Here is a 16,256-nt window from a genome sequence, read left to right on the forward strand (position 1 = left end):
TCTTCATTTAGTAATACAAGCAAAGTACTACATCGATTACGGCATCCTTCAGACATTAAATACTTCATGCTACATTCTTCAAAAGGCACTGCCAATAACATTACTTCTAAAATTCTGTAATCCAAATCGATTTCGCGAATTAATCAAATTAATCCCTACATTAAAACGTACAGACATGACATTAACTGTAGGTTTGTCTCATACTTACATCACGAAACTGGACCAATCCTAGTTCTCCCAATTCAGAAACACATGCATAGGCTGCTTCACTTTGAAGAAACAATTGACACAGAGTCATTTCTTCGCTTCTAAATAACGACCCCATGTTGTTGCTTTACCTTTAGGTTCCTGAAACAAAATGCACTTCAAATCTCTCTCAACGCGGCTACGCCTCCATCAGTTTCCACAACAAGTCAGGTGACTATATCTTGACGTCACGACAGGATCGAAGCAATGTTCAGACTGACGTCTCTCTGCTGCAAAGATTGGTATTGATGCGAGATACGGAAGTTCACACCTAAACAGATAAGAGAACGTGTATCAGATTAGATATTAAATTTACGTAAAGAGCTATTCTTACACATTCTCTTTGAAGAAAATGTGTGCTAGTGATAACAGATTAACGGATTCGAGCAATCTAGTAAGTATAATAGCTCCTGTAGTTACTGTAGTCTTGTAGGGATATTTTCTATGAAAACATATTCCTATTTTATGGCACCGTATATCAATTTCTAGTGTATATCAGAGCATCTTCCGCGTAACACAGTAAAGGAAAGAGCAGAAAAAGTACGTGTTGTCAGAAGTTTGGCAGAAAAAGTAGTGCAGTAACTTCATGCCTAATGACAGCCTTATAAGAAAAGAAAACAATCAAATACGCACTGCGTCAGTAGTTCAACACCCAGCGGCAGTAATAGACATGTCGTTTTACACTGTAGTGTAACGTGGGTAAGTTAAAACCTATTCCACAAAACTTATGGCAAACAATGTGAGAGGAATAACAAGCAGTTTATAAAAAAGTTATTAATGGATTTTGGTAAACAAGTAGTTCCCATCAAACTACGGTTTACTTCACCTGATTCGTGTAATCTAACTATCTCAAATGTGACGGTACAGAGATTTCATTCTGGTGTACCCTACCTTCTGTGTTCTGTTTATACAGATGGATACATTAATACAGAATAGGAAGCCAAGATCATCTTCGTTTTTGTAAACAAAAATGAGATTTAATCTAACGCATGTATTTGCTTCCTTTGGAGCAGAATTACACTGCATTTTCTCAATGGCGATTTTGTATATTTAATTGTCTACACACACATCCCTTCAAAAATGAAGCCAAGTTATTTTTCCTTTGCTTCGTACGAAACAGGAAGGTTAGTTTTCAAAGTCCTCCTGACGATAACATCGTTATAGTGAGAAACACAGATAGGATTAGAAAAAAAAGAATGGGGTAAGACATCCCTTTCAAATAGTATGACAAACTTAAGTATGTCTTAATCTTTATATTATTGTTTTGCTTCATTTTCAACGCACTTAAATATGGCACTTCAGATACAAGTATGGTAATTGGAAAAACACTTGAATCCCACTCCTGACAGATGGGGGTCAATTTTCTTAACCACTACAACACATCGCTCGGTCCCATATAGTTGGAATGTCCATTGCATCAGCACGACAAATTAAACAATGGGCTGTTTTCAGATTCACCTGAACGCACTGATATAATAGAAACAGGAACTATTGCTCTTTCAGTTAAATGGTTATGACCAGTTCACACTTGCTGTCGCGTCAAGTCAAAACATTCCACGATACATTTGAAATGGTGGCATTCACAAACGGCCTTCAGCAGCGCGGAACGCCACGTCATCGTTAAGGTTTTTCGAGAAGAATCTTGACGTTGAAGTGATGGGACTGTGTCGTCGTCTGCTAACTTAAAAAATTAACCTATTTTCGCACGACAGCACATGTTGCAGTAGTGGATTTTATGCTTTTGTACATTCTTAATTTTTATTTTATTGTTTTGGTTTATTTTCGTGCCATATAGATATGGCACTTCACTTACCACATGAAACGCCGTATCTACGTGCAGTAATTGCTCCTTGATATCTGCTGATGAATAAATTCCAAAACGTCAAATATGAACAATGAAGTCATTCCTTACCTGATGTTGGACTTTTACTATTGCAACTCAGTCCACCTAAATGAAGAACTACTGATTGTTATTATTATGATCGCCTGCCTTCCGCGTGACTTTATGTCACATTTATATTATTGATATTAAAATATTCTCGAAATTGTTGTAGGCCTTAGGACACATCTCTTACCGGTATCAATGTCGATAACTGGCAAAAAATGTTCGAGATTCTCGATTGGCGGAATGAATGAACTGTCTATGTACATAATTAAGTTTGCACAGAACCCTCAGTGCGTGAGCCCTACTCTCAACTGGCCAATTTTTTGTCCCCTGTTAGTTCCGTTTGGTATGGGTCCTTCACACTTGAGCAACATACTAATACAGGTCACACAAGAGTATTGTAATTAATCTCCTTTGTAGACTGACATTTTCTCAGTCCCACCAATGTACTGACATCTACCAGCTGCTTTACCTATGACTGAGCCTTAGTGAATGTTCCATTTTGTATCCCCACAAACTGATACAGACAGATATTTGTTTGAATCGACTGATTCCAGTTGTGACTCAGTTATTAGGTAGTACACTTTCAGTGTTTTGTAAGTTGCAGAATTCTACATTTTGAACTTATATCAAGGTGACTCTGTGGGTCACACTTAAAGTTAGAGCTTCTGTAGATGACACTCCATGCAAGAGAGCACCCACCCAACCAAAAAAAGTCCTCAGTCTAGCCACAAATTTTGGTTGACAACACATATAGTCATACTTATATTAATAAATGCTCATGTCGTGCTGAGTCAAGTACTGTTCAGACTACAATAAAGACTGAAACTTAAAATTTATAAGAGTAAAGGTCAGAAAAAATATACTGATTGTATTGAGTAAGTAAGGACTAAAAAATTCTGTAAGTATTCTTAAGTTGTGGAAAATATATGAGTATGTTTGCTAAAAGACTATTTAACTTTTTATACAGTACAAATAAAGTAAAAAAGTATAGGAAATTGTTGGAACTGCTGGTATATCAAAACAACCTTAGAGAGTAGGAGAGAGGTATTGTTATTGCCTATGAACAGCAATTCCCTGATTTATTTTGGCTACATTCGATTACTGTTGTTTTACTTTTGTTCATATTCACACCTTTTAAGCTCTCTGCAAGATGCTATCTATTCCATTCATCTGAGGTTCCTCATCCTGTCTCTACTTGACTACAATGTAATTGCCAAACCTCAAAGTTTTTAGTGTTTTCTCTGTGCACTTTAATTCCCTTCCAAATTTCTCCTAGGTCTCCTTGTCAGTAAGAAATACTAGGACCAAAGGGCAGATAAAGGAATATACAATTTGATGGGTCGATAACAAGTTACAAATATTGTGAGAAGCTATTGAATACATTGGCTGAGTAGATGGCAAGGATGTCTGCAAAAGTGAGTCAAAGAGCTGAGGTTGAATAAAACTACATAAAATGCACCCTCATGCTAGAACAATGAATGGTTGTAGCTTTACATCGAAGAACATAGAGGGAATTTGTTAAAATAGTATGTGGCTGCCACAGCATTTGATGCTAGCTGATTTTGAAGACACATTAGGGCCCTATTTGCTACTGGAAATGTGTAATATTGATAGAAATATTCCATAAGAATGATATTAAAAAATCTGGCAAACAAACAAAAGGAAACACACAAATAGCTATGAAGTCTTCAAGGAAAATGAACCAGTACACTGATAAAAAGCCATCATACTCCTTTAAAGCAGATTTTAATCTTTCTCTAACAATTAACATGCTGCAACCATGCAGCCTGAATTGCTTGTGTAGACATGAAAAATAACAATTGTTATTCAGTGAGAAATTGTACTGATCAGGCTTTGTAGTGGCCATTATTATGGCAGCACACAATGTTCGAACTGTTTATGTTCAGTGATAACTTCAGTGATATATATTTACTCTTTGGGTTTGTAGCAGTTAGTCATTCCATTGTCTTAAATAATAAAAGTTGTATGGTATTTGAATATGTTGCTATACCAGGACTACTGCCCTAGTATATCACAAATACGCAACATTATTGGTTATCCGAACATGATCAGAATAACCAATGTGATCGGAAACAACCGAGCCACACTGTTTCGACCGCTTGACATAAGTGAAACAAACGCACCAAGCTCCTTTGACTGCCTTACATACGTGAACCAACTGTGCTGCACATCTATTATGGGTCCCATTGTCGTATCCCCATGACGTACTCACCCCATATGATCGAGCCGCCTGTAGGCGCAATAATCAGCAGAGTCTCGATTAAACCCCCATCATTCTGGCAGCAAAGCCCTATTTTATAATTTGTGCAGTTAGAAAGTCGGTTTGTGTTGGAGCAGGTGACGATGGACAAGACTTAGTATAGCTACAGCATTGCTACACACATCAAGGACGTAGCTATGAAAGTGTGAGGCATTTTGGCTGCACTGCAAACCAATGATCGGTATATGATAATAAAGAATGTTCTAATCTCCCACCTGTCGGAATCCAAGGCGAAAAGATTTGAAAAGTTGTTGTGTACAGAGGAGATGAGAGATCACAAGCCCTCACAGTTGCTACATCACATGTGGATGCTTGTGAGCAATGCTGTCAATGATGATATACAAAGTGCGATCGAAATGTAATGCAATTGGTTGTTTCCTAATGTACCTATAGGTCTGAACGCTAACCTGTCGGCGGGGAAAATAGTGAAGGGGGTACCAGCTTTCCAGCGCTGCCTTCTGCAGTCTGCTCTGAGCTGTGGAAGCACCAGCATCATTGTTTGTGTAAACACTTATCCAGTGCTTGTGTCATCGCACAAGGTGCAGTCAACTTTGGAGCAATGCTATTCAATCAAGTTTTGTTCATCCCTCAAAAAACCTCTGGCTGAAACTTACAAAATTATTCAAGAGAGGCCTACAGGGAGTCTGCCATGTCTTACCTGCTAGTTTCCAGGTGGCTAAAACAATTTGATGTGGGCTGGAAAAAGGTTACTGATTAAGTTAGATTTGGACGATTTTCGACAAGTTCACCATCGGATCATGTGACCCATGTGCGTGCGTTGCTGAATGATGACAGATGTGCGGGTGTTCAGAGGCTAGCAGATTTACTAAACATGTCATATGGGAGTGTGTTTAACATCGTTACCAATGATTTGAACATGTGTAAAGTGTGTGCTAAATTGGTTCCAAAATTGTTGAGTGACGAACAGAAGTGCAACCGTTTAGAGATTGCAACAGGAAAACAGCGATGAGACATGGGTTTTTGGGTATGACCTAGAAACGAAGAGCCAAAGCTCAGAGGGGTACACTCCCACATCTCCCAAGGCCAAGAAAGCAAGAGTGAGCAAATCGAAAATGAAAACCATACTCATCACCTTCTTCAATGGGAGAGGCTTGATCCACTCGGAATTTGTACCACAAGGAACAACTGTGAATACAGTTTACTACCTCCGAGTGTCAAAAAGACTAGCAGATCGCATCACCCACACAATGAACAAGCCCACTTCAGTGCGACTCAGCCTCAGGACACTGCGTCATGCCACACCACTCTGTTGATTTGCGAGTTTCTTGTGAAGCACAACTAGGCAATTCTGCTTTGCCATACAGTCCCAACATGGGACCATCAGACTTCTTCCTGTTCCTGCACATCAAAACCAATATGAAGGGGCACTATTTTGATACCATTAAGAACACCCAAAATGTGACGACATGTGCTCTAAATGAAATTCCATTCACCACTTTCTAGCAAGCGTACCAGGCATGGGGGTATTGCTGGAAGAAGTGTATTGCTGCTCAAGGCAACTACTTTGAAGAATTTTAATAGATTGTACGATTTACATCAATAAATTTTGTTGTACAGACACAACTACATTACTTTTTGGTTACAACTTTTGACTACAGAATATTTGGCTGTCACGCCTACCACCTAACATGCAGAAAATATTATTAATGTTCACTGGTGATTGAAATGCACTAGTTCAGACTGTGGACCACATTTCAGAGCACCATCACAGCTGTAGCCCTGCAGATGGACATCACCCCTTCAGCAGCCCTTACATATGTACAAGCATAACATGCCAAGCTTATGTCAGAAGTCGCCACTTTGCAAACATCATACCCACGTCAACATACACAACGCCTGATCACTACAAGTTCAATAAATTATTATAAATATTTTTGGAATTCCAGAAATTCATTTTTGAATTTTCAACAATCAGGAACAGGAATTGAAATGGTGTGGGAGTTAGGACAGGTTCCATCAGACTGGACGAAAGCAGTAATCACACCAATCCTTAAACATGGAAACAGAAAAGATTGTAGCAACTACAGAGGTATCTCTTTAACAACAGGAACGGGAAACAACTCTTGGATTTCTGAGCCAGTATGAGCTTAGTAATCACAAACTCCGTTTTTAAACATAAGAACATTCACCGGTATACTTGGGAAGGCAGGGGAACCACATCTGTCATTGACTATATAATAACAGATCGGGAATTCAGGAAGGCCGTGAGGGACACACGTGAATTCAGAGGGTTCTTTGATGACACTGATCACTATTTAATCTGCAGTGAAATTGGTATTGTGAGGCCGAAAGTGCAGGAGGTCAGGTCTATATTTAGGAGGATAAGAGTGTAGAAACTTCAGGATAAGGAAATCAGTCACAAGTGCATAACAGTGATCTCAGAAAGGTACCAGTTAGTTGAATGTAGTCAATTACAGTCATTGGAAAAGGAATGGACAAGGTACAGGAACACAGTACTAGAAGTGGCTAAAGAATGTCTTGGAACAGTAGTGTGTAATGGTAGGATGAAGCAAACAGCTTGGTGGAATGACACAGTCAAGGCAGCCTGTAAAAGGAAAAAGAAGGCGTATCAAAAATGGCTACATACTAGAACTCAGGTAGACAGGGAAAGTTATGTTGAAGAAAGAAACAAAGCCAAACAGATAATTGCAGCATCCAAGAAGAAACCTTGGGAAAACTTTGGAAACAAGTTGGAGATTTTGGGTCAAACTGCTGGAAAACCAGTCTGGAGTGTAATTAGCAGTCTTCGAAAGGGAGGTAAGAAGGAAATTACAAGTATTTTGGACAGGTCAGGAAAACTGCTGGTGAATCCTGTTGATGCCTTGGGCAGATGGAGGGAATATTTTGAAGAGTTGCTCAATGTAGGTGAAAATACGATCAGTAATGTTTCAGATTTCGATTTACAATGGGATAGGAATGATGATGGAAATAGGATCACATTTGAGGAAGTGGAGAAAATGGTCAATAGATTGCAGTGCAATAAAGAGGCTGGGGTGGATGAAATTAAGTCGGAACTCATCAAATACAGTGGATTATCAGGTCTTAAATGGCTACACAGGATAATTGAAATGGCATGGGAGTCAGGACAGGTTCCATCAGCCTGGACGAAAGCAGTAATCACACCAATCTTTAAACATGGAAACAGAAAAGATTGTAACAACTACAGAGGTATCTCTTTAATCAGCGTTGTGGGTAAAATCTTCTCAGGTATTGTTGAAAAGAAAGTGTGAATATTAGTTGAGGACAAATTGGATGAAAATCAGTGTGGGTTTAGGCCTCTTAGAGGTTGTCAGGGCCAGATCTTTAGCTTACGGCAAATAATGGAGAAGTGTTACGAGTGGAACAGGGAATTGTATCTATGCTTTATAGATCTAGAAAAGGCATATGACCGGGTTCCTAGGAGGACGTTATTGTCTGTTCTACAAGATTATGCAATAGGAGGCAAACTTTTGCAACCAATTAAAGGTCTTTACATAGATAGGCAGGCAGCAGTTAGAGTTGACGGTAAATTGAGTTCATGGTTCAGAGTAGTTTCAGGGGTAAGACAAGGCTGCAACCTGTCTCCACTGTTGTTCATATTATTTATGGATCATCTGTTGAAAACAATAGACTGGCTGGGTGAGATTAAGATATGTGAACACAAAATAAGCAGTCTTGCATATGCGGATGACTTAGTTGTGATGGCAGATTCGATTGAAAGTTTGCAAAGTAATATTTCAGAGCTAGATCAGAAATGCGTGGACTATGGTATGAAGATTAGCATCTCCAAAACGAAAGTAATGGCAGTGGGAAAGAGATATAAACGGATTGAGTGCCAAATAGGAGAAACAAAGTTAGAACAGGTGGACAGTTTCGAGTACCTAGGATGCATATTCTCACAGGATGGCAACATAGTGAAACAACTGGAAGTGAGGTGTAGCAAAGCTAATGCAGTGAGCACTCTTCTGCAAGAAGGAAGTCAGTACCAAGACTAAGTTATCTGTGCACCGTTCAATCTTTCGACCAACTTCGTTGTATATGAGCGAAAGCTGAGTGGATTAAGGTTACCTTATCAATAAGGTTGAGGTTACGGATATGAAAGTAGCTAGGATGATTGCAGGTGCCAGTAGATAGGAACAATGGCAGGAGGGTGTCCACAGTGAGGAAACCAAAGAAAAACTGGGAATGAGCTCTATAGATGTAGCATTCAGGGCAAACAGGCTTAGATGGTGGGGTCATGTTACACGCATGGGAGAAGCAAGGTTACCCAAGAGACTCATGGGTTCAGCAGTAGAGGGTAGGAGGAGTCGGGGTAGACTGAGGAGGAGGCACCTGGATTCGGTTAAGAATGATTTTGAAGTAATAGGCTTAACATCAGAAGAGGCACCAATGTTAGCACTGAATAGGGGACCATGGAGGAATTTTATAAGGTGGACTATGCTCCAGACTGAACGCTGAAAGGCATAATCAGTCTTAAATGACGATGATGATAATTTTTAACAAAATTACACTTTTAGAATTGAATTATCTTCATGTAGTTAGGTAAGGAAATGCAGTAATTATTTATTAATAACAATACTTCATACAAAAGGCTCCCTGTAGTCTGCTGCTCCTAAAAGTGTACACATTAGATCGTTCAGTGTTGGTTTTACATTGCTGTTTTATGTGCTGTCCCCAAAATTATCTCATTTGGATAATATCATATTGAATCTAAAATAAATAAGAAAAGAATTAATGAAAAATGCTCCTCAATTCGTGAAATATTTCGTAAATGAGGCGCAAATGCTTTAGCAAAATAAGTAATATTTATTTAAAAGATAAAATATTTGCCAATACTTAGGTCCATTTTACTCTTGGATTAAATATACCGCCCATGGTCTGATTAATAGGCTGCCATACAATAAATGTCAAAATTCTGCTACAGAAAGTGCTTTATTTTAAGCATAACTCCTTCAAGGCTCTCTAATTCCTCTGATATTTAAAAACTGAACCAAATAACAAAGCTGACTCACAGTTTTCTATGTCAGTTCATTTGTCATCTTTGTGAACTTCTAACATTGCAGCCCTATTCTAGATCCTACTCGATTTTGTCTTTGTCTTGTAAGAGGCTGTTACAAGTTCTTACAACTTTCTTTGTTTAAAGAATTCTTTAATGTTACAATTATATAAAATATTTTACTTTCCTGTATTCTGATACGACTTTTTACCTACACTGATCATATATACATCTCTCATAACTGATGGAAGCATGACCATGATGAGATACTGCAAACCACTTGTAAACAGTCCTTTCTGAAGAGGACCTGTTACCAAAAATAGAACAAAGCAAATTGAGGTATTGTTTTCGAATTTGGTCTACGTGAAAGGTGTTAAAAAATCAGGTGACCATCATCACATAAAATTTCATTATTTTCACAACACTGTTTCTTTAAATGTTTACTGTAAACAAGCTATTGAACTGATGTAGTTTAATAATGTCAAATTTTAAAACATTAGCATTTTTACATCTCATTAGCGCCATCTAGTGAACATTTGATTTAAAAAACCGATCCTAACACTCATACAACAGCTCATTAAAAAAAATCACAACGATCTCTGTCAGTGTAAAGTGACAATGAGGCTGAAATACTGAGTTAAAATGGAAAAAGGAAAAATTGTTTTTTTAGCAACTTTAACTTGCTATCTGAAAACATTACCACATCCTGACACTGAATCTGTTAAATGTATTGAGTGGCAGTGTTGGCCTTCATATAATCTGCAACGAACTCATTTTGTGATACAAGGCTCTTAAGAAACATCTTGATCTGTCTGTAATGTTAAGGATGACTTGTGTCAAATGTCTGTTACCTGAATAAAATAATCCCCTTATCTCTGAGTGGGTCCCTGAATGTGGCTTTAGAGATTACAGTTCTTTCATAGATTGAAAGTTGTGTAACACAGAATCTTTAGCCACTTGTAAGTGGCGGTGGTGACTAAAGAGATACCAGCTCAGCAGAAGTCTAAAGGTTTTATCTCATGAGTAAACACTGTACAATCTTTATCAGAAATATTACTATCACTCTCCTGTGAACAGAACACAATACTAGAAATGAAAATCACACTATAACTGGTTTTAGGTTCAGCCACTGTATTCACAGTTTTAACAACTGTCTGTTGTTGTTGTGGTCTTCAGTCCTGAAACTGGTTTAGTGTAGCTCTCCATGCTACTCTATCAGGTGCAAGCTTCTTCATTTCCCTGTACCTACTGCAACCTACATCCTTCTGAATCTGCTTAGTGTAGTCATCTCTTGGGTCCCTCTACGATTTTTACCCTCCACGCTTCCCTCGATCACTAAATAGGTGATCCCTTGATGCCTCAGAACTTGTCATACCAACCGATCCCTTCTTCTAGTCAAGTTGTGACACAAATTTCTCTTCTCCTCAATTCTATTCAATACCTCCTCATTAGTTATATGATCCACCCATCTAACCTGCAGCATTCTTCTGTAGCACCACATTTCGAAAGCTTCTATTCTCTTCTTGTCTAAACTACTTATCCTCCACGTTTCACTTCCATACACGGCTGCACTCCATACAAATACTTTCAGAAACGACTTCCTGGCACTTAAATCTGTAATCGATGTTAAAAAGTTTCTCTTATTTAGAAACGCTTTCGTTGCCATTGCCAGTCTACATTTTATATCCTCTCTACTTCGACCATCATCAGTTATTTTGCTGCCCAAATAGCAAAACTCATTTACTACTTTCAGTGTCTCATTTCCTAATCTAATGTCCTCATCATCACCCAACTTAATTCGACTACATTTCATTATCCTCGGTTTGCTTTTGTTGATGTAAATCTTATATCCTCCTTTCAAGACACTATCCATTCCGTTCAGCTTCTCTTCCAGGTCCTTTGGTGTTTCTGACAGAATTACAATATCATCGGAAAACCTAAAAGTTTTTATTGCTTCTCCATGGGTTTTAATTCCTACTCCGAATTTTTCTTCTGTTTCCTTTACTGCTTGCTCAATATGCTGATTGAATAACATCGTGGAGAGGCTACAGCCCTGTCTCACTCCCTTCCCAACCACTGCTTCGCATTCATGCCCCCGACTCTTATAACTGCCATCTGGTTTCTGTACAAACTGTAAATAGCCTTTCACTCCCTGTCTTTGGCCCCTGCCACCTTCAGAATTTGAAAGAGGGTATTCCAGCCATCCTTGTCAAAAGCTTTCTCTATGTCTACAAATACTAGAAACGTAGCTTTGCCTTTCCTTAATATATCTTCTAATATAAGTCATACGCTCGGTATTGCCTCATGTGTTCCAACATTTCTAAGGAATCCAAACTGATCTTCCCCGAAATTGCCTTCTACCTGTTTTTCCATTTGTCTGTAAGGAATTCGTGTTAGTATTTTGCAGCTGTGACTTATTGAACTTATAGTTCGGTAATTTTCATACCTGTCGACACCTGCTTTCCTTGGGATTGGAAGTATTATATTCTTCTTGTAGTCTGAGGGAATTTCGTCTCTCTCATACATCTTGCTCACCAGATGATAGAGGTTTTTCAGGGCTGGCTCTACACGGCTATCAGTAGCTCTAATGGAATGTTGTCTACTCCTGGGACCTTGTTTCGACTTAGGTCTTTCAGTGCTCTATCAAACTCTTCACACAGTATCATATCTCCCAGTTCATCTTCATCTATGTCCTCTTCCATTTCAATAATGTTGTCCTCAAGTACATCGCTCATGTATAGACCCTCTACAGGGTTATTACAAATGATTGAAGCGATTTCACAGCTCTACAATAACTTCATTATTTGAGATATTTTCACAATGCTTTTGCACACACATACAAAAACTCAAAAAGTTTTTTTAGGCATTCACAAATGTTCGATATGTGCCCCTTTAGTGATTCGGCAGACATCAAGCCGATAATCAAGTTCCTCTCACACTCGGTGCAGCATGTCCCCATCAATGAGTTCGAAAGCATCGTTGATGCGAGCTCGCAGTTCTGGCACGTTTCTTGGTAGAGGAGGTTTAAACACTGAGTCATTCACATAACCCCACAGAAAGAAATCGCGTGGGGTTAAGTCGGGAGAGCATGGAGGCCATGAAATGAATTGCTGATCATGATCTGCACCACGACCGATCCATCGGATTTCCAATCTCCTGTTTAAGAAATGCCTAACATCATGATGGAAGTGCGGTGGAGCACCATCCTGTTGAAAGATGAAGTAGGCACTGTCGGTCTCCAGTTGTGGCATGAGCCAATTTTCCAGCATGTCCAGATACACGTGTCCTGTAACATTTTTTTCGCAGAAAAAAAAAGGGGCCGTAAACTTTAAACTGTGAGATTGCACAAAACACGTTAACTTTTGGTGAATTGTGAATTTGCTGCACGAATGCTTGAGGATTCTCTACCGCCCAGATTCGCACATTGTGTCTGTTCACTTCACCATTAAGAAAAAATGTTGCTTCATCACTGAAAAGAAGTTTCGCACTGAACGCATCCTCTTCCATGAGCTGTTGCAACCGCGCCGAAAATTCAAAGCGTTTGACTTGGTCATCGGGTGTCAGGGCTTGTAGCAATTGTAAACGGTAAGGCTTCTGCTTTAGCCTTTTCCGTAAGATTTTCCAAACCGTCGGCTGTGGTACGTTTAGCTCCCTGCTTGCCTTATTCGTCGACTTCCACGGGCTACGCGTGAAACTTGCCCGCACGCGTTCGTTCAACCGTTTCTTCGCTCACTGCAGGCCGACCCGTTGATTTCCCCTTACTGAGGCATCCAGAAGCTTTAAACTGCGCATACCATCGCCGAATGGAGTTAGCAGTTGGTGGATCTTTGTTGAACTTCATCCTGAAGTGTCGTTGCACTGTTATGACTGACTGATGTGAGTGCATTTCAAGCACGACATACGCTTTCTCGGCTCCTGTCGCCATTTTGTCTCACTACGCTCTCGAGCGCTCTGGCGGCAGAAACCTGAAGTGCGGCTTCAGCCGAACAAAACTTTGAGTTTTTCTATGTATCTGTAGTGTGTCGTGACCATATGTCAATGAATGGAGCTACAGTGAATTTATGAAATCGCTTCAATCATTTGTAATAGCCCTGTATATACTCCTTCCACCTTTCTGATCTCCCTTATTTGCTTAGAACTGGTTTTCCATCTGAGCTTTTGATATTCATGCAAGTGGTTCTGTTTTCTCCAAAGGTCTCTTTAATTTTCCTGTAGGCAGCATCTATCTCACCCCTAGTGATATATTCCTCTACATCCTTACATTTGTCCTCTAACCATCCCTGCTTAGCCATTTTGCAGTTCCTGTCGATATAATTTTTTAGACGTTTCTATTTCTTTTTGCCTGCTTCATTTACTGCATTTTTATATTTTCTCCTTCCATCAATTAAATTCAATATTTCTTCTGTTACCTTATGATTTCTACTAGCCCTCGTCTTTTTACCTACTTGATCCTCTGCTGCCTTTAATATTTCATCTCTCAAAGCTACCCACCCTTCTTCTAGTGTATTTCTTTCCCCCCCTTCTTGTCAATCGTTCCCTAATGCTCTCTCTGAAACTCTCTACAAATGGTTCTGTTTTTCAGTTAAGAAAAGATGTAATAGTTTCATTTTTCATTGCATTATTCATCAGGAAGCATCATGTGGGAAAACTCACACTTCTGTCAGCAATTAAAGACTACAGGAAGTTACGAATATAACACACTGAGGTAATCGATCTTTATCTCATCGAAAATTTAAACAGTTAGTGGAAGACGTTAATGTGGTACACTGAGACGTATCTCTTTATTCCAAAATTTGTTGGCTGAGTGCAGGCAAATGTTTAATTACTTTTTTTTCACTTAGAATATAACTTTTCAAGTTCTTAAATACAGAATGAAAATCATATAGTACAAAATTTCAAGATTAACTGATGCACTTTTTTTTTATCGGAGTCAGTATTTCTGGCAGATTTTACAAATTCTTTACTTACCGTAATTTGAATTTTTGTTTGCAAGGAAAGGAAAACACTAATTATGATATGTTTATGGATCTTAATGGACTCCTATGTAAACTTAACTTTCTTAAATTGTAACTAAACAATTGAAATTTGTATTATTTCCCGAGTTGCTATGAATTAAAACAAGAGTACACGAAAGTAAAATTTTCGAGATATATGAGGGTATGTCAATTTTTATCTGCAAAGTAGTTATAAAATTTTATTGCAATCAAATAGGAAACTTAAAAGAACCTCATTTTCGACACAGTCTCCTTGCGTTTCAATGCACTTGGTCCATCGTTGTACAAGCTTCCTGATGCCCTCATAAAAGAAGGTTCTCAGTTGAGCTGTGAGGCAGGAATGCACCGCTTCTTTCAGTGCTTTGTCCAAGGCAAATCGATGGCCCCTTAATGCCTGTGTGAGTGAACCAAACAAGTGATAGTCAGAAGGGGCAAGATCGGGACTATATGTTGGATGACCCAGTATTTAAAATTTGAGTTTTTGGGGCATTTCAGCAGCGTGGGCAGCAGTAGGTGGACGGGCATTGTTGTGCAACAACGCAACACCTTTTGACAGCAATCCTCGGTGTTTGCTTCGAATTGCAGTCTTTAGCCTGGTAATAAGCATCTCACTGTAACGTGCTCTGTTTATTGTTGTGCTCATTTGCCGATAATGTTCCAGTACTGGACCTTGTGCATCCCAAAAAACAGTACGCATCTGTTTTCCTGCAGACGGCTGGGTCTTGAACATTTTCTTGGACGGTGAATTTGTATGTTTCTATTCTATACTCTGCCGTTTACTCTCCAGCTCGTAATGATGGATCCATGTTTCGTCACCAATAATGATCCTGCCTAAGAAGTGTCCCCTTCGTTACCATAGCGATCCAAATGTTTCTTTGCAGATGTCCAAGAAGCGCGTTTGTTTATGCAACTGTGTGACTTGTTTTGGGACCCATCTTGCACAAACTTCATGAAACTCAAGTCTGTTGTGGATGATTTCGTAGGCAGAACCATGATTAATTTGCAGACAATGTAGTTAATCGTCTGTCTAAGAGAATCATTTCACGTGAACGCTCCGTGGTTTCTTCATTTGTGGCGATAAACTATCGACCGGCTCCTTCGTCGTGCGTAACACTTGTGCGACCATTTTGAATTTTTCAGTCCATTCATAGACGCTCCGTTGTGGCAAAACACTGTTCCCGTATTGTACCGAAAGTCTTCGATGAATTTTGGCTCCTGATACGCCTTCCGATCACAAAAAACGGATCTCTGAACGTTGCTCTTCTTTGGTGCAAACATGCAGCGGAGCGGCCATGATCAACAGCACGGCAGCGATAACGAAACTAACCTAACAGCTTGAAAATTGCGAAGATATAACAACGAATAAGCATAACAAAAAATAAGCATGTATCATCAACGTAAAACAACAGTACTACCAAAATAAACAAAAATATAGCTAAATTGCGGATAATAATTGACTTACCCTCGTACTTCTATTATTTGTCAAGTCTCAGTTGGGTTATATAATTGTTTTTTGTTTTATAGAGCCGGATATCATTTTGTTTCGTAACCCAATGAAAATTAGTCGTCTTCAAGAATAAGTTTGCAGCTTACAAAATGATGCATTCATGATATCCAGAACAGAAACGGATGCCGAAATTTTTTTATGCCACAAAATCGGTACCGTACCTAAAAATCATAGACTTCTTTCGGGTCAATATACATTTGCGAAAGTACATTTTCTGCAATGGAGTGCATTTAATCTGCTCAGCCTAATGGACTGTCGATTGAGTCCTTCAGTTTCACTGAAATACAGTCTGTAATCGATTTGCAGAACTTGTCAAGACCAAAAATAAATCTAACATAAATATC

At 39.0% G+C, this 16,256-nt stretch overlaps 1 protein-coding gene across 4 annotated transcripts in view; it reads right to left on the reverse strand.

The window, feature by feature from the left end:
* LOC126428452 (V-type proton ATPase 116 kDa subunit a 1) overlaps positions 1–475 on the reverse strand; it is a 123,216-nt gene extending 122,741 nt beyond the window's left edge. For all 4 annotated transcript variants that reach the window (XM_050090388.1, XM_050090390.1, XM_050090389.1 and 1 more), the window contains exon 1: positions 209–475. In XM_050090388.1, the coding sequence (XP_049946345.1) occupies positions 209–325 (117 nt within the window). In that variant the 5' untranslated portion in view covers positions 326–475. The remainder of the gene's footprint in view (positions 1–208) is intronic.
* Between the last annotated feature and the right edge of the window lie 15,781 nt (positions 476–16,256).

The sequence above is a fragment of the Schistocerca serialis genome, chromosome 12 (genome assembly GCF_023864345.2).
Source record: "Schistocerca serialis cubense isolate TAMUIC-IGC-003099 chromosome 12, iqSchSeri2.2, whole genome shotgun sequence".
Lineage (NCBI taxonomy): Eukaryota > Metazoa > Arthropoda > Insecta > Orthoptera > Acrididae > Schistocerca > Schistocerca serialis.